Below are 19,624 nucleotides of genomic sequence, written 5' to 3'. Positions count from 1 at the left end.
ATGGATAAATAGGTATTGAAATTAGTAGGGAAATAAAGTAGGGAAATTGAGAAATAATAAATGTTTGAATTAGCTAGGGAGGGATAAAATAAAATGTAGTGAATTAGGAAGGAGGATAAAGAAATGTATTTACATTAGTGGGATAACTACGATACTGAACTGGTAGGAGAATAATGTTTGACATTGTATGGAAGCGAATAAAGGTATTGACTTTAGAGGGAATCAACTAGATGTATGACCTTAGTAGGAATCAACTAAATAAGTATTGACCTTAGTAGGGAGGGAATCAAAAATGGATTGACCAATAGGTAGGAGGGATCACTAATGTGTGCACTTAGTAAGGGATCAACTAAATTGTATTGAACTTAGTGGGGAGGGAACAACTAAATGTATTGACCTTAGTGGGGAGGGAATCGACTAAATGTATTGACCTTAGTAGGGAGGGATCAAACTAAATCTATTGACTTAGTAGGGAATCACTACATGCACTGACCTTAGTAGGGAGGGATCAAACTAAATCTATTGACCTTAGTAGTGAGGAATCAACTAATCTATTGACCTTAGTAGGGGAGGGATCAACAAAATGTTAGACCTTAGTAGGGAAATCACTAAATGTTTGACCTTAGTGGGAGGGATCAACTAATATTGACCTTATAGGGAGGAATCAACTAATCTATTGATCCTTTAGTAGGGAGGGAATCAACTAAATCTATTGACCTTAGTAGGGAGGAATCACTAAATGATTGACCTTAGTAGGGAGTCACTAATTATTGACTTAGTAGGAGGAATCGACTAAATTATTGACCTTAGTAGGGATGATCAAGTAAACTAGTTGACCTTAGTAGGAGGGGATCAACTAAATCTATTGACCTTAGTAGTGAATCAACTAAATGAATTGACCTTATTAGGGAATCAACTAAATGTATTGACCTTGTAGGAGGGAATCAACTAATTATTGACCTTGTAGGGAGGGAATCAACTAAATAATTAACCTTTTAAAAGTTTAAAGGGCGGGAACAACTAAATGTATTGACCTTAGTAGGATGGAATCAACTAATATTATTGACCTTAGTAGGGAGGGAATCACTAAAATTGACCTTAGTAGGGAGGGAATCAACTAAATGATTGACCTTATAGGGGGGAATCAACTAATTTTGACCTTAGTAGGGAGGGAATCAACTAATGAATGACCTTGTAGGAGAATCAACTAATATTTACCTTAGTAGGGAGGGAATCAACTAAATGTATGGCCTTAGTAGGGAGGAATCAACTAATGAATTACCTTGTAGGGAGGAATCAACTAATGATTGACCTTAGTAGGGGGGAATCAACTAAATGTTTGACCTTAGTGGGAGGGAATCAACAAATGATTAACCTTAGTAGGGAGGAATCAACTAAATCTATTGACCTTAGTAGTGGAGGAATCAACTAAAATTATTGACCTTAGTAGGGAAGGGAATAAACTAAATGATTGACACTTAGTAGGGAATCAACTAAATGTATTGACCTTAGTAGGGAGGAATCAACTAAATGACTATAAGGTCTAATCTATTGACCTTAGTAGGGAGGATCACTAATCTATGACCTTAGTAGGAGGGAATCAACTAATGAATTGACCTTAGTAGAATCAACTAAATGTATTGACCTTAGTAGGGAGGGAATCAACTAAATCTATTGACCTTATGGAGGGAATCACAAATGGATAACCTTAGTAGGGCGGGAATCAACTAAATGTATTGACCTTAGTAGGGAGGGAATCAACTAAATGTATTGACCTTAGTAGGGAGGGAATCAACTAAATGATGACCTTAGTAGGGAGGGAATCAACTATATTGCCTTAGTAGAGGGAATCAACTAAATCTATTGACCTTAGTAGGGAGGGAATCAACTAAATGAATTGACCTTAGTAGGGAATCAACTAAATGTATTGACCTTAGTATGGAGGGAATCAACTAAATGTATTGACCTTAGTAGGGAGGGAATCAACTAAATGAATTGACCTTAGTAGGGAGGGAATCAACTAAATCTATTGACCTTAGTCGGGAGGGAATCAACTAAATGTATTGACTTTTAGTAGTGAGGAATCAACTAAATGTATTGACCTTAGTAGGGATCAACTAATGATTGACCTTATAGGGAATCGACTAAATGAATTGACTTAGTAGGAGGGAATCAACTAAATGTATTGACCTTAGTAGGGAGGGAATCAACTCCAATGTATTGACCTTAGTAGGGAGGGACTCAACTCAATGAATTGACCTTAGTAGGAGGGAATCATCTACATGAATTGACCTTAGTAGGAGGGAATCAACTAAATGTTGACCTTAGTAGGGAGGATCACTACTGTATTGACTTAGTAGGGAATCAACTAAATGAATTGACCTTAGTGGAATCAACTAATGAATTGACCTTAGTAGGGATCACTAATAATTGACCTTAGTAGGGAGGGAATAACTAAATCTATTGACCTTAGTAGGGAGGGAATCAACTAAATGTATTGACCTTAGTAGGGAGGGAATCAACTAAATCTATTGACCTTAGTCGGGAGGGAATCAACTAATGTATTGACTTTAGTCGGGAGGAATCAACTAAATGTATTGACCTTAGTAGGGAATCAACTAAATGTATTGACCTTAGTAGGGAATCGACTAAATGAATTGACCTTAGTAGGGAGGGAATCAACTAAATGTATTGACCTTAGTAGGGAATCAACTAAATGTATTGACCTTAGTAGGGAATCGACTAAATGAATTGACCTTAGTAGGGAGGGAATCAACTAAATGTATTGACCTTAGTAGGGAGGGAATCAACTCAATGTATTGACCTTAGTAGGGAGGGAATCAACTCAATGAATTGACCTTAGTAGGGAGGGAATCAACTCAATGAATTGACCTTAGTAGGGGGAATCAACTACATGAATTTACCTTAGTAGGGAATCAACTAAATGATTGACCTTAGTAGGGAATCAACTAATATGACCTTAGAGGGACAACTAATGATTGACCTAGTAGGGAATCAACTATGAATTGACCTTAGTGGGATCAACTAAATGAATTGACCTAGTAGGAATCAACAAATGAATTGACCTTAGTAGGGAATCACTAAATGTGTGACCTTAGTAGGAATCACTAAATGTATTGACCTTAGTAGGGAATCGACTAAATGTATTGGACCTTAGTAGGGGGAATCAACTAAATGTATTGACTTTAGTAGGGAGGAATCAACTAAATGTATTGACCTTAGTAGGAGGGAATCACTAAATGATTGACCTTAGTAGGGAGGGATCACTAATGTATTGACCTTAGTAGGGAGGGAATCAACTAAATGTATTGACCTTAGTGGGGAGGGAATCGACTAAATGTATTGACCTTAGTGGGGAGGGAATCGACTAAATGTATTGACCTTAGTGGGGAGGGAATCGACTAAATGTATTGACCTTAGTAGGGAGGGAATCAACTACATCTATTGACCTTAGTAGGGAATCAACTACATGCACTGACCTTAGTAGGGAGGGAATCAACTAAATCTATTGACCTTAGTAGGGAGGGAATCAACTAAATGAATTAACCTTAGTAGGGCGGGAATCAACTAAATGTATTGACCTTAGTAGGGAATCAACTAAATGAATTGACCTTAGTAGGGAGGGAATCAACTAAATCTATTGACCTTAGTAGGGAGGGAATCAACTAAATCTATTGACCTTAGTAGGGAGGGAATCAACTAAATGAATTGACCTTAGTAGGGAGGGAATCAACTAAATATTGACCTTGTGGGAATCACTAAATGTATTGACCTTATTAGGGGGGAATCAACTAAATGTATTGACCTTAGTAGGGAGGGAATCAACTAAATGTATTGACCTTAGTAGGGAGGAATCAACTAAATCTATTGACCTAGTAGGGAGGGATCAACTAATCTATTGACCTTAGTAGGGAGGGAATCAACTAAATCTATTGACCTTGTAGGGGGGAATCAACTAAATGAATGACCTTAGTAGGGAATCAACTAAATGAATTGACCTTAGTAGGAGGGATTAACTAAATCTATTGACCTTAGTAGGGAGGGAATCAACTAAATGAATTAACCTTAGTAGGGCGGGAATCAACTAAATGTATTGACCTTAGTAGGGAGGGAATCAACTAAATGTATTGACCTTAGTAGGGAGGGAATCAACTAAATGAATTGACCTTAGTAGGGAGGGAATCAACTAAATCTATTGACCTTAGTAGGGAGGGAATCAACTAAATGTATTGACCTTAGTAGGGAGGGAATCAACTAAATGAATTGACCTTAGTAGGGAGGGAATCAACTAAATCTATTGACCTTAGTAGGGAGGGAATCAACTAAATCTATTGACCTTAGTAGGGAGGGAATCAACTAAATGAATTGACCTTAGTAGGGAATCAACTAAATGTATTGACCTTAGTAGGGAGGGAATCAACTAAATGTATTGACCTTAGTAGGGAGGGAATCAACTAAATGTATTGACCTTAGTAGGGAGGGAATCAACTAAATCTATTGACCTTAGTCGGGAGGGAATCAACTAAATGTATTGACTTTAGTAGGGAGGGAATCAACTAAATGTATTGACCTTAGTAGGGAATCAACTAAATGTATTGACCTTAGTAGGGAATCGACTAAATGAATTGACCTTAGTAGGGAGGGAATCAACTACATGAATTGACCTTAGTAGGGAGGGAATCAACTAAATGTATTGACCTTAGTAGGGAGGGAATCAACTACATGTATTGACCTTAGTAGGGAATCAACTAAATGAATTGACCTTAGTAGGGAATCAACTAAATGAATTGACCTTAGTAGGGAATCAATCATGAATTGACCTTAGTAGGGAGGGAATCAACTAAATCTATTGACCTTAGTAGGGAGGAATCAACTAAATGTATTGACTTAGTAGGGAGGAATCAACTATCTATTGACCTTATCGGGAGGGAATCAACTAAATGTATTGACTTTAGTAGGGAGGGAATCAACTAAATGTATGACCTTATAGGAAAATCTAATGTATTGACCTTAGTAGGGAATCGACTAAATGAATGACCTTAGTAGGGAGGGAATCAACTAAATGTATTGACCCTAGTAGGAATCACTAAATGTTTGACTTAGTAGGGAATACTAAATGAATTGACCTAGTAGGGAGGGAATCAACTAAATGTATTGACCTTAGTAGGGAGGGAATCAACTCAATGTATTGACCTTAGTAGGGAGGGAATCAACTCAATGAATTGACCTTAGTAGGGAGGGAATCAACTCAATGAATTGACCTTAGTAGGGAGGGAATCAACTCAATGAATTGACCTTAGTAGGGAGGGAATCAACTACATGAATTTACCTTAGTAGGGAATCAACTAAATGAATTGACCTTAGTAGGGAATCAACTAAATGAATTGACCTTAGTAGGGAATCAACTAAATGAATTGACCTTAGTAGGGAATCAACTAAATGAATTGACCTTAGTTGGGAGTCAACTAAATGAATTGACCTTAGTAGGGAATCAACTAAATGAATTGACCTTAGTAGGGAATCAACTAAATGAATTGACCTTAGTAGGGAATCAACTAAATGAATTGACCTTTCTGCAACTTTCTGAAGAGGCATTACCGTCTGTACAGTGCAGTGGGTTACTGTACTTTAAAAAAATACTTTAAAATACTACTTAAGTAGTTTTTTGGGGTACCTGTACTTTACTATTTATGTTTTTGACAACTTTTACTCCACTACATTCCTAAAGAAAATAATGTACTTTTTACTCCATACATTTTCCCTGACACCCAAAAGTACTCATTACATTTTGAGTAATGCAGTGCACGGTGTTTTTCCTCCGACACATTGGTGCGGCTGGCGTCCGGGTTGGAGGCGCGCTGTGTTAAGAAGCAGTGCGGCTTGGTTGGGTTGTGTTTCGGAGGACGCATGGCTCTCGACCTTCGTCTCTCCCGAGTCCGTACGGGAGTTGTAGCGATGAGACAAGATAGTAATTACTAGCGATTGGATACCACGAAAATTGGGGAGAAAAGGGGGTAAAAAAAAATATTAAAAAAAATAATGAAATGGTGCCGTCTAGTTTGCATAATAGAAGGAATTTGAAATGATTTATATGTTTACTTTTAATACTTAAGTATATTTAAAACCAACTACTTTTAGACTTTTACTCAGGTAGTATTTTACTGTGTAACATTCACTTTTACTTGAGTAACTTTCTATTAAGGTATATTTTAGTCACGTATGACAGTTGGGTCCTGATGTGGTGCGCGACTCTACCGGTAACCGTTAGCGATGATGCTAATGAAAAATATGCTGGTAGTGGAAAGACTTCCCCCCAAAAAAACCTTCTGAGTCAATTGTTAACTACTTCGTAGCCTACGCAGACTTGGCAGATTGATTATCATGATTCATTGATTCAATCCATCGGGTATTTGTTGTGTAAACTCCACCACTACAGAGACACTGATAAACAACAGCCTCTTGCTATGTGAATACTGGAATTAAAGGGGAACTACACCAAAACATTCACATGTCTCAAATTTGTTTCAGACCTCAAAAGTGGTCTCCTGATTTTGTTTTAAGCTTTGTTGTAGACTTGGTTTATCCAATTTTGTTGTTTTTTCAACAACAACAAAGAAGTGTGATTTTTGACAGTGAACCCCCCCAAGATGTCTCTGTTCTAGCTGGTGTTATATAATCTATAATCTCTCTGTTCTAGCTGGTGTTATATACTCTATAATCTCTCTGTTCTAGCTGGTGTTATATACTCCGTAATCTCTCTGTTCTAGCTGGTGTTATATACTCTATAATTTCTCTGTTCTAGCTGGTGTTATATACTCTGTAATCTCTCTCTGTTCTAGCTGGTGTTATATACTCTGTAATCTCTCTCTGTTATAGCTGGTGTTCTATACTCTATAATCTCTCTCTGTTCTAGCTGGTGTTATATACTCTATAATCTCTCTGTTCTAGCTGGTGTTACATACTCTATAATCTCTCTCTGTTTTAGCTGGTGTTATATACTCTATAATCTCTCTGTTCTAGCTGGTGTTCTATACTCTATAATCTCTCTCTGTTCTAGCTGGTGTTATATACTCTATAATCTCTCTGTTCTCTCTGTTCTAGTTGGTGTTATATACTCTATAATCTCTCTCTGTTCTAGCTGGTGTTCTATACTCTATAATCTCTCTCTGTTCTAGCTGGTGTTATATACTCTATAATCTCTCTGTTCTCTCTGTTCTAGTTGGTGTTATATACTCTATAATCTCTCTGTTCTAGCTGGTGTTATATACTCTATAATCTTTCTCTGTTCTAGCTGGTGTTATATACTCTATAATCTCTCTGTTCTAGCTGGTGTTCTATACTCTATAATCTCTCTCTGTTCTAGCTGGTGTTATATACTCTATAATCTCTCTGTTCTAGCTGGTGTTATATACTCTATAATCTCTCTGTTCTAGCTGGTGTTATATACTCTATAATCTCTCTCTGTTCTCTCTGTTCTAGCTGGTGTTATATACTCTGTAATCTCTCTCTGGTTATTCTAACTGGTGTTATATACTCTATAATCTCTCTCTGTTCTAGCTGGTGTTCTATACTCTATAATCTCTCTGTTCTAGCTGGTGTTATATACTCTATAATCTCTCTATAATCTCTCTGTTCTAGCTGGTGTTATATACTCTATAATCTCTCTCTGTTCTAGCTGGTGTTATATACTCTATAATCTCTCTATAATCTCTCTGTTCTAGCTGGTGTTATATACTCTATAATCTCTCTGTTCTAGCTGGTGTTATATACTCTATAATCTCTCTATAATCTCTCTGTTCTAGCTGGTGTTATATACTCTATAATCTCTCTCTGTTCTAGCTGGTGTTATATACTCTATAATCTCTCTAATCTCTCTGTTCTAGCTGGTGTTATATACTCTATAATCTCTCTCTGTTCTAGCTGGTGTTATATACTCTATAATCTCTCTATAATCTCTCTGTTCTAGCTGGTGTTATATACTCTATAATCTCTCTGTTCTAGCTGGTGTTATATACTCTATAATCTCTCTATAATCTCTCTGTTCTAGCTGGTGTTATATACTCTATAATCTCTCTCTGTTCTAGCTGGTGTTATATACTCTATAATCTCTCTCTGTTCTCTCTGTTCTAGCTGGTGTTATATACTCTGTAATCTCTCTCTGGTTATTCTAGCTGGTGTTATATACTCTATAATCTCTCTCTGTTCTAGCTGGTGTTCTATAATCTATAATTTCTCTGTTCTAGCTGGTGTTATATACTCTATAATCTCTCTATAATCTCTCTGTTCTAGCTGGTGTTATATACTCTATAATCTCTCTATAATCTCTCTGTTCTAGCTGGTGTTCTATACTCTATAATCTCTCTGTTCTAGCTGGTGTTATATACTCTATAATCTCTCTCTGTTCTAGCTGGTGTTATATACTCTATAATCTCTCTGTTCTAGCTGGTGTTATATACTCTATAATCTCTCTGTTCTCTCTGTTCTAGCTGGTGTTATATACTCTATAATCTCTCTGTTCTAGTTGGTGTTATATACTCTATAATCTCTCTGTTCTAGCTGGTGTTATATACTCTATAATCTCTCTGTTCTAGTTGGTGTTATATACTCTATAATCTCTCTGTTCTAGTTGGTGTTATATACTCTATAATCTCTCTCTGTTCTAGCTGGTGTTATATACTCTATAATCTCTCTGTTCTAGCTGGTGTTATATACTCTATAATCTCTCTATAATCTCTCTGTTCTAGCTGGTGTTATATACTCTATAATCTCTCTGTTCTCTCTGTTCTAGCTGGTGTTCTATACTCTATAATCTCTCTGTTCTAGCTTGTGTTCTATACTCTATAATCTTTCTGTTCTAGCTGGTGTTATATACTCTATAATCTCTCTCTGTTCTAGCTGGTGTTATATACTCTATAATATCTCTCTAATCTCTCTGTTCTAGCTGGTGTTATATACTCTAATCTCTCTCTGTTCTAGCTGGTGTTATATACTCTATAATCTCTCTCTGTTCTAGCTGGTGTTATATACTCTATAATCTCTCTATAATCTCTCTGTTCTAGCTGGTGTTATATACTCTATAATCTCTCTGTTCTAGCTGGTGTTATATACTCTATAATCTCTCTATAATCTCTCTGTTCTAGCTGGTGTTATATACTCTATAATCTCTCTCTGTTCTAGCTGGTGTTATATACTCTATAATCTCTCTCTGTTCTCTCTGTTCTAGCTGGTGTTATATACTCTAATCTCTCTCTGGTTATTCTAGCTGGTGTTATATACTCTATAATCTCTCTCTGTTCTAGCTGGTGTTCTATACTCTATAATCTCTCTATAATCTCTCTGTTCTAGCTGGTGTTATATACTCTATAATCTCTCTGTTCTCTCTGTTCTAGCTGGTGTTCTATACTCTATAATCTCTCTGTTCTAGCTGGTGTTATATACTCTATAATCTCTCTCTGTTCTAGCTGGTGTTATATACTCTATAATCTCTCTGTTCTAGCTGGTGTTATATACTCTATAATCTCTCTGTTCTCTCTGTTCTAGCTGGTGTTCTATACTCTATACTTTCTCTGTTCTAGCTGGTGTTATATACTCTATAATCTCTCTGTTCTAGTTGGTGTTATATACTCTATAATCTCTCTGTTCTAGCTGGTGTTATATACTCTATAATCTCTCTGTTCTAGTTGGTGTTATATACTCTATAATCTCTCTGTTCTAGCTGGTGTTATATACTCTATAATCTCTCTATAATCTCTCTGTTCTAGCTGGTGTTATATACTCTATAATCTCTCTATAATCTCTCTGTTCTAGCTGGTGTTATATACTCTATAATCTCTCTGTTCTCTCTGTTCTAGCTGGTGTTATATACTCTATAATCTCTCTGTTCTAGCTGGTGTGTTATACTCTATAATCTCTCTATAATCTCTCTGTTCTAGCTGGTGTTCTATACTCTATAATCTCTCTGTTCTAGCTGGTGTTATATACTCTATAATCTCTCTGTTCTCTCTGTTCTAGCTGGTGTTCTATACTCTATAATCTCTCTGTTCTAGCTGGTGTTATATACTCTATAATCTCTCTCTGTTCTAGTTGGTGTTATATACTCTATAATCTCTCTGTTCTTGCTGGTGTTATATACTCTATAATCTCTCTGTTCTCTCTTTTCTAGCTGGTGTTCTATACTCTATAATCTCTCTGTTCTAGCTGGTGTTATATACTCTATAATCTCTCTGTTCTAGCTGGTGTTATATACTCTATAATCTCTCTCTGTTCTAGCTGGTGTTATATACTCTATAATCTCTCTCTGTTCTAGCTGGTGTTATATACTCTATAATCTCTCTGTTCTAGCTGGTGTTATATACTCTATAATCTCTCTCTGTTCTAGCTGGTGTTATATACTCTGTAATCTCTCTCTGTTCTAGCTGGTGTTATATACTCTATAATCTCTCTGTTCTAGCTGGTGTTATATACTCTATAATCTCTCTGTTCTAGCTAGTGGTCAGCATAGCTGAGGACCTGCTCCGTACAGCAGCCCAGAACAGCCGTCTTTCTCTGCAGAGAACCCAGGCTGGATGGCTGCTGTTGGGGGCACTGATGTCTCTGGGTGAGTTAGTCCCCTACTACTCCTAATCCCCAACCCCCTAACCCCCTAACCCCCTAACCCCCTAACCTACCCAACCCCCTAACCCCTAACCCCCTAACCCCCTAACCCCCTACCCCCTACCCCCTAACCCCCTACCCCCTAACCCCCTAACCCCCTAACCCCTAACCTAACCAACCCCCTAGCCCCTAACCCCCTAACCCTAACCCCCTAACCTACCCAACCCCCTAACCCCTAACCCCCTAACCCCTAACCCCCAACCTAACCAACCCCCTAACCCCTAACCCCCTAACCTACCCAACCCCCTAGCCCCTAACCCCCTAACCCCCTAACCCCCTAACCTACCCAACCCCCTAACCCCTAACCTACCCAACCCCCTAGCCCCTAACCCCTAACCCCCTAACCTACCCAACCCCCTAACCCCCTAACCTACCAAACCCCCCAACCCCCAACCCCCTAACCTACCCAACCCCCTAGCCCCTAACCCCCTAGCCCCTAAACCCCTAACCCCCTAACCCCCCAACCCCCAACCCCCTAACCCCCTAACCTACCCAACCCCCTAGCCCCTAACCCCCTAACCTACCCAACCCCCTAGCCCCTAACCCCTAACCTACCCAACCCCCTAGCCCCCAACCCCCTAGCCCCTAACCCCCTAGCCCCTAAACCCCTAACCTACCCAACCCCCTAGCCCCTAACCCCTAACCCCCTAACCTACCCAACCCCCTAACCTACCCAACCCCCTAGCCCCTAACCCCTAACTAACCTACCCAACCCCCTAGCCCCTAACCCCCTAGCCCCTAAACCCCTAACCCCTAACCCCCCAACCCCCTAACCCCCTAACCTACCCAACCCCCTAGCCCCTAACCCCTAACCCCCTAACCTACCCAACCCCCTAACCCCTAACCCCCTAACCTACCCAACCCCCTAGCCCCTAACCCCCTAACCTACCCAACCCCCTAGCCCCTAACCCCCTAGCCCCTAAACCCCTAACCCCTAACCCCCTAACCCCTAACCCCCTAACCCCTAACTGTTGACCCAGTCTGAGGCCCTATGTTGGCCCCAGTTGGCCCCTACATGTTAACTGTTCTGTCAGGCATTACATTGACCCAGTCTGAGGCCCTATGCTGGCCCCAGTTGGCCCCTACATGTTCACTGTTCTGTCAGTCATTACATTGACCCAGTCGGAGGCCCTATGCTGGGCCCAGTTGGCCCCTACATGTTCACTGTTCTGTCAGGCATTACATTGTGTCACTCCTTACATTTAGCAGCTACTCTTCTATATTTTCTGTGGCGTAGTTCATTACTCCCAGTCAGCTGAAGCAGTCTAGAGTGTTTTAACGTTCTTCACAGGGTGTATTGGTCCGACACGACAACGTGTTTGGTCTTCAGCCCTGTCCTAACACTGCTTATTTGTGAACATCACGTTGTGTCCAGGCCCGTCCCTGGTCCGCTATCACCTTCCCAAGATGCTGCTGCTGTGGAGGAACGTGTTCCCCCGCTCCCAGAAAGAGATGGAGGCAGAGAAGGCTCGAGGAGACAGCTTCACCTGGCAGGTTACGCTGGAGGGACGTGCTGGAGCGCTCTGTGGTAGGGAGACGCCTGCTCTTCAGTACAGTAATGTGTGGCTGTCACTCTGGATCCCAAGGAGTTTTGCTCAAATCTAAAATATACCCCTCCCTCTCTCTTCTCCTCCCTCTCTCTCTCTTCTCCCTCCTCTCATTTCCTCCTCTCCTCTCTCTCCCTCTTCTCCTCTCTCCTACCTCCCTCCTCCTCTCTCTCTCTCCTCTCTCCTCCCCCTCTCTCTCTCTCCTCTCCCCCCTCCCTGTCTCTCTCTCCTCCTCTCCCCTCATCCCTCTCTCCCTCCTCCTCCCCCATCCTCTCTCTCCTCCCCCCTCCTCCCTCCCCTCCACTCTCTCCTCCCTCTCTCCCTCCTTTCTCCTCCCTCCTCCTCCCCTCTCTCTCTCCTCCCTCCTCTCTCTCTCCCCCCTCCTCTCTCTCCTCCCCCCCTCTCTCCTCCCCCCCTCTCTCCTCCCCCCCTCTCTCCTCCTCTCCTCTCTCCCCCTCCTCATCTCCTCCCCCTCCTCCCTCCTCCCCCTTCCTCCTCTCCTCCCTCCTCCCTCTCTCCCTCCTCTCTCCCTCCTCCCTCTCTCCTCCTCTCCACCCTTCTCCCTCCTCCCTCTCTCCTCCTCTCCACCCTTCTCTCTCTCTCCTCCTCTCCCCCTCTCTCCCTCCTCTCCTCTCCCTCCTCTCCTCTCCCTCCTCTCCTCCCCTCCTCTCCCTCCTCACCTCTCCTCCTCTCCTCCCCCTCCTCCTCCCTCCTCTCTCTCTCCTCCTCTCCCCCTCCTCCTCTCTCTCCTCCTCTCCCCCTCTATCCCTCCTCTCCCCCCTCCTCTCTCCTCCTCTCCCCCCTCTCCCTCCTCCTCTCCTCTCTCTCCTCCTCAAGCCATGCGTAGCTTTGTGGCCCATTGTCCTGAGCTGCTGACAGAGGATGTAATCCGCAGGCTGATGACACCAATAGAGTGCGCCATGACCATGATGTCACAGTGAGTATGATTGATTTGACTGACCTGGGGGGGCCTCTCCCCTCCTGACTTGTTGTTGTTTATGGTGGTGTTGTTGTTTATTATGTTTGTTGGTGTGGTTTGTTGTTTTATGTTTATTATGTTTCTGTTTATTATGATGTTGTTTATTATGTTGTTGTTGTTTGTGGTTTATGTAGTTGTTTATGTTGTTGATGTTGTTTATTATGTGGTTGTTTATTATGTTGTTGCTTATTATGTTTATTATGTTGGTGTTGTTTATTATGTTGTCGTTGTTTATTATGTTGTTGTTGTTTATCCTCAGTGTCCCGTCGGTCATCAAGGTGCATGGCACCCATCTGAAGGCCAGTGCAGCTATGGTGAGGCTGAGACTCTATGACATCTTGGCTCTACTGCCCCCGAAGACATACGAAGGTACCGACTGGAGGAAATATTATCAGACTCTTTAATTAGGCTTCGATCCAACCACTGCTGTTGAGTTGTTAGTCGTATAGGGCTCGTTTAGCGCACCCTGATGTAAGCCTAGTCCTGGAGCACAAAGCATATGTTCAGTTTGTGTCCGGGAAGTTGCCCCTTACCTTCCCATCTCTCCTCTGTAGGTAGTTTCAATGCCCTGCTGAGAGAGCTGGTGGCGGAGTTCACTCTGACTGATAACTCGGCCAACACAACCACCTCGTTGCTACGCTCCCTCTGTCACTATGACGACAGTGTTCTGATGGGGTCCTGGCTACAGGAGACTGACCACAAGTCCATCGAGGACCAGGTAACTGACCTACTGTAAAGGTTAGAGGTTACGGTAAATGATGGCTCCAAGCGGATGCAACATTGACACAATGTTCACCTAGAAATACATGGTGTAGAACCTCCTGGTTTTCTGTCAGCTAGAATCGTGTCCGATCTGTTTTATTCTATTTCTATCTGTCAGAACGTTTCACATCACTGAATAGACCCCCTGCTTTTGTTAATTGTGTGTGTGTGTGTGTGTGTGTGTGTGTGTAGCTCCAGCCCAACAGTGCGTCAGGCAGTGGCGCTCTAGAACACGACCCCTCCTCCATCTACCTGAGGGTACCTATGGGCGAGGCCATGCCTGGACCCCTCCCCCTCGGCGTTTCTGTCATCGACGCTTCCGTCGCTCTGTTCGGAGTGGTGTTCCCTCATGTCTCCTTTAAACACAGGTGAGACTACCTGTCAGTCCTAACTCTGACCCCTGACCCCTAACCCTCCGTCGCTCTGTTCGGAGTGGTGTTCCCTCATGTCTCCTTTAAACACAGGTGAGGCTACCTGTCAGTCCTAACTCTGACCCCTGACCCCTAACCCTCCGTCGCTCTGTTCGGAGTGGTGTTCCCTCATGTCTCCTTTAAACACAGGTCAGAGACTACCTGTCCATCCTAACTCTGACCCCTGACCCCTAACCCAGGTCAGAGACCTAGTCCACTGACACTTGACATTCCTAGTAGAATCTAATATTGTTTGTCTCAGTCTTCAGAGGTGTCCAGGCCTTCAGTAGTTGAATCAGCTATGCTGCTTCTAGATGGTGTCAAACGGGGGGACTGGGCGGGGGGTACTTCAGGAGAGGTTTGGGGAACTAGATGTTAAACAGGGGGACTGGCCGGGGGGGTACTTCAGGAGAGGTTTGGGGAACTAGATGTTAAACAGGGGGACTGGCCGGGGGGGTACTTCAGGAGAGGTTTGGGGAACTAGATGTTAAACAGGGGGACTGGCCGGGGGGGTACTTCAGGAGAGGTTTGGGGAACTAGATGTCAAACAGGGGGACTGGCCGGGGGGTACTTCAGGAGAGGTTTGGGGAACTAGATGTTAAACAGGGGGACTGGCCGGGGGGGTACTTCAGGAGAGGTTTGGGGAACTAGATGTCAAACAGGGGGACTGGCCGGGGGGTACTTCAGGAGAGGTTTGGGGAACTAGATGTCAAACAGGGGGACTGGCCGGGGGGTACTTCAGGAGAGGTTTGGGGAACTAGATGTTAAACAGGGGGACTGGTCGGGGGGTACTTCAGGAGAGGTTTGGGGAACTAGATGTTAAACAGGGGGACTGGCCGGGGGGGTACTTCAGGAGAGGTTTGGGGAACTAGATGTTAAACAGGGGGACTGGCCGGGGGGGTACTTCAGGAGAGGTTTGGGGAACTAGATGTCAAACAGGGGGACTGGCCGGGGGGTACTTCAGGAGAGGTTTGGGGAACTAGATGTCAAACAGGGGGACTGGCCGGGGGGTACTTCAGGAGAGGTTTGGGGAACTAGATGTCAAACAGGGGGACTGGCCGGGGGGTACTTCAGGAGAGGTTTGGGGAACTAGATGTCAAACAGGGGGACTGGCCGGGGGGTACTTCAGGAGAGGTTTGGGGAACTAGATGTCAAACAGGGGGACTGGCCGGGGGGTACTTCAGGAGAGGTTTGGGGAACTAGATGTTAAACAGGGGGACTGGCCGGGGGGTACTTCAGGAGAGGTTTGGGGAACTAGATGTTAAACAGGGGGACTGGCCGGGGGGGGTACTTCAGGAGAGGTTTGGGGAACTAGATGTCAAACAGGGGGACTGGCCGGGGGGTACTTCAGGAGAGGTTTGGGGAACTAGATGTTAAACAGGGGGACTGGCCGGGGGGTACTTCAGGAGAGGTTTGGGGAACTAGATGTTAAACAGGGGGACTGGTCGGGGGGGTCCTTCAGGAGAGGTTTGGGGAACTAGATGTTAAACAGGGGGACTGGCCAGGGGGTACTTCAGGAGAGGTTTGGGGAACTAGATGTTAAACAGGGGGACTGGTCGGGGGGTACTTCAGGAGAGGTTTGGGGAACTAGATGTTAAACAGGGGGACTGGTCGGGGGGTACTTCAGGAGAGGTTTGGGGAACTAGATGTTAAACAGGGGGACTGGCCGGGGGGTACTTCAGGAGAGGTTTGGGGAACTAGATGTTAAACAGGGGGACTGGCCGAGGGGTACTTCAGGAGAGGTTTGGGGAACTAGATGTTAAACAGGGGGACTGGCCGGGGGGTACTTCAGGAGAGGTTTGGGGAACTAGATGTTAAACAGGGGGACTGGCCGGGGGGTACTTCAGGAGAGGTTTGGGGAACTAGATGTCAAACAGGGGGACTGGCCGGGGGGTACTTCAGGAGAGGTTTGGGGAACTAGATGTTAAACAGGGGGACTGGCCGGGGGGTACTTCAGGAGAGGTTTGGGGAACTAGATGTCAAACAGGGGGACTGGCCGGGGGGTACTTCAGGAGAGGTTTGGGGAACTAGATGTTAAACAGGGGGACTGGCCGGGGGGTACTTCAGGAGAGGTTTGGGGAACTAGATGTCAAACAGGGGGACTGGCCGGGGGGTACTTCAGGAGAGGTTTGGGGAACTGTTTTGTATTAATCTCTCATATTTGTCTGTTAGGCTGCAGATGCTGGACCACTTTGCAGAGTGTATTAAACAGGCCAAGGGGGTCAGACAGCAGGCTGTCCAGCTCAATATCTTCACCGCCGTACTGAGCGCCCTCAAGGTGAGGCCTTTTAACATATACAAACTCCTGTTAATGTTCCACCTCCTGAACACAAAGCCTTTCCAGGAGTGGCAGCTTACTCTTGGAATGCAAATGGGATGGGAGCACATTTGACTGTCTGTATTTGGCTGATATGTATCAGGGAGAGATACCCTCCTGTAGGTTTTAACTCCAGCCCTGTTCCTGGAGAGAGACCCTCCTGTAGGTTTTAACTCCAACCCTGTTCCTGGAGAGAGACCCTCCTGTAGGTTTTAACTCCAACCCTGTTCCTGGAGAGAGACCCTCCTGTAGGTTTTAACTCCAACCCTGTTCCTGGAGAGAGACCCTCCTGTAGGTTTTAACTCCAACCCTGTTCCTGGAGAGATACCCTCCTGTAGGTTTTATCTCCAACCCTGTTCCTGGAGAGATACCCTCCTGTAGGTTTTAACTCCAACCCTGTTCCTGGAGAGAGACCCTCCTGGAGGTTTTAACTCCAACCCTGTTCCTGGAGAGATACCCTCCTGTAGGTTTTAACTCCAACCCTGTTCCTGGAGAGATACCCTCCTGTAGGTTTTATCTCCAACCCTGTTCCTGGAGAGATACCCTCCTGTAGGTTTTAACTCCAACCCTGTTCCTGGAGAGATACCCTCCTGTAGGTTTTATCTCCAACCCTGTTCCTGGAGAGAGACCCTCCTGGATGGTTTTAACTCCAACCCTGTTCCTGGAGAGAGACCCTCCTGTAGGTTTTATCTCCAACCCTGTTCCTGGAGAGAGACCCTCCTGTAGGTTTTAACTCCAACCCTGTTCCTGGAGAGAAACCCTCCTGTAGGTTTTAACTCCAACCCTGTTCCTGGAGAGAGACCCTCCTGTAGGTTTTAACTCCAACCCTGTTCCTGGAGAGAGACCCTCCTGGACGGTTTTGAATCCAACCCTGTTCCTGGAGAGAGACCCTCCTGGACGGTTTTGAATCCAACCCTGTTCCTGGAGAGATACCCTCCTGGATGGTTTTGACTCCAACCCTGTTCCTGGAGAGAGACCCTCCTGGATGGTTTTGACTCCAACCCTGTTCCTGGAGAGAGACCCTCCTGGATGGTTTTGACTCCAACCCTGTTCCTGGAGAGAGACCGTCCAGAAGTGGCCCTGCTATATATCCTGTCCTCTCTTCCCCAATGAACCAGCCAATCCTCTCTCCTCCCTGTAGGGTCTGGCAGAGAACAAGTCCACCCTGGGTCCTGAAGAGGTTCGTAAATCCGCCCTGGCGCTGGTGATGGGCGCTCTGGACAACCCAAACCCCATCCTACGCTGTGCTGCCGGGGAGGCCTTGGGAAGGATGGCTCAGGTGGTGGCGGAGGCCACCTTCATTGCCCGCATGGCCCAGTACAGCTTTGACAAGTACGACCCGTCTGTTAGTCATCTCTATCTCTATCTAGCTTCATGTGTCCCAGTACAGCTTTGACAAGTACGACCCGTCTGTTGTTAGTCATCTCTATCTAGCTTCATGTGTCCCAGTACAGCTTTGACAAGTACGACCCGTCTGTTAGTCATCTCTATCTCTATCTAGCTTCATGTGTCCCAGTACAGCTTTGACAAGTACGACCCGTCTGTTGTTAGTCATCTCTATCTAGCTTCATGTGTCCCAGTACAGCTTTGACAAGTACGACCCGTCTGTTAGTCATCTCTATCTCTATCTAGCTTCATGTGTCCCAGTACAGCTTTGACAAGTACGACCCGTCTGTTAGTCATCTCTATCTCTATCTAGCTTCATGTGTCCCAGTACAGCTTTGACAAGTACGACCCGTCTGTTGTTAGTCATCTCTATCTAGCTTCATGTGTCCCAGTACAGCTTTGACAAGTACGACCCGTCTGTTGTTAGTCATCTCTATCTCTATCTAGCTTCATGTGTCACAGGGACTTTCCTCTCTGAGATCGCTCTCTCTCTTGACCTGCTTGACCTCGTGTTATTTTCTCTTAACCCCCATATTTAACGTGTTAACATCCCTCTCCTCTCTCCTCTCCTCTCCTCCTCTCTCCTCTCCTCTCTCCTCCTCTCTCCCCTCCCCTCCCCCCTCCTCTCCTCTCCCCCTCCTTCTCCTCTCCTCTCTTCCCCCCTCCAGACTGAGGTCAGCCCGTGACGTGGTCTCCAGAACAGGCCACTCCCTGGCTCTGGGCTGTCTGCACAGATACGTAGGAGGGATTGGTTCAGGACAGCACCTCAAAACTAGCGTCAGCATCCTATTGGCCCTAGCCCAGGATGGAACCTCCCACGAGGTGCAGGTGAGTGAACGGTGGACAGGTGAGGCTCTCTGAGTCTCGGGCTGCGTCCTGATTCGCCACCCTTCTCCCGACGTGTGTACTTGTACACTCGCTGTAGTGGTTTTAAAAGCGTAATCCTGCTGTAAACTTTGGCAGAAGGGACTTTATTATTAAATGGTAGAGAATCTGTCCACAACCTGCTTCATGAAGACAGCTCCTTCCCTAATACAAGTCTGGCTTGGAGTTTGGAGACGTGTAGTGGGCCAGTTTCCCGGACACAGATTAAGCCAAATCCTAGATTTAAAAAAACAGTTTCATTTGATTCTCCATTGAGTTTGGTTTTTAGTCCATGTCCTTATTCTGTATCTGGGAAACTGGCCCCAATGTTTAGTTCCTCCATATACTGTAAGCGTTTTGATCTGGGACCTCTCTGTCTCTCCAGACGTGGGCCCTCCACTCCCTGGCTCTCATCGTAGATTCCAGTGGTCCTATGTATCGAGGTTATGTGGAGCCCACCCTTTCCCTGGTCCTGACCCTGCTCCTAACCGTACCCCCGTCACACACTGAGGTACACCAGTGTCTGGGACGATGTCTAGGAGCTCTCATCACCACCGTCGGACCCGAGCTACAGGGTAATGATCAATTACAACAAGACTACCATGTCTAGCGTCAAGGCTGGCTACGATTGTCTCTAAAAGCATTGATGTGCCAGCAGATGGCAGTATACTGCTCCTACATATTT

General features: G+C 44.5%; 1 protein-coding gene across 1 annotated transcript in view; it reads left to right on the top strand.

Annotated features, from left to right (window-relative positions):
* heatr5b (HEAT repeat containing 5B) overlaps positions 1–19,624 on the top strand; it is an 84,647-nt gene that overhangs the window by 20,539 nt on the left and 44,484 nt on the right. Inside the window, exons 2-11 of the mRNA XM_038990189.1 lie at positions 10,507–10,618; positions 12,050–12,202; positions 13,059–13,158; positions 13,460–13,569; positions 13,755–13,918; positions 14,155–14,330; positions 16,545–16,650; positions 17,831–18,021; positions 18,744–18,903; positions 19,325–19,514. Coding sequence (XP_038846117.1) covers positions 10,507–10,618; positions 12,050–12,202; positions 13,059–13,158; positions 13,460–13,569; positions 13,755–13,918; positions 14,155–14,330; positions 16,545–16,650; positions 17,831–18,021; positions 18,744–18,903; positions 19,325–19,514 — 1,462 coding nt within the window. The remainder of the gene's footprint in view (positions 1–10,506; positions 10,619–12,049; positions 12,203–13,058; positions 13,159–13,459; positions 13,570–13,754; positions 13,919–14,154; positions 14,331–16,544; positions 16,651–17,830; positions 18,022–18,743; positions 18,904–19,324; positions 19,515–19,624) is intronic.

Source organism: Salvelinus namaycush, chromosome 4 (genome assembly GCF_016432855.1).
Source record: "Salvelinus namaycush isolate Seneca chromosome 4, SaNama_1.0, whole genome shotgun sequence".
NCBI lineage: Eukaryota > Metazoa > Chordata > Actinopteri > Salmoniformes > Salmonidae > Salvelinus > Salvelinus namaycush.
Note: the sequence above shows the minus strand (reverse complement) of the source record. Positions and strands in the feature narration are given on the sequence as shown.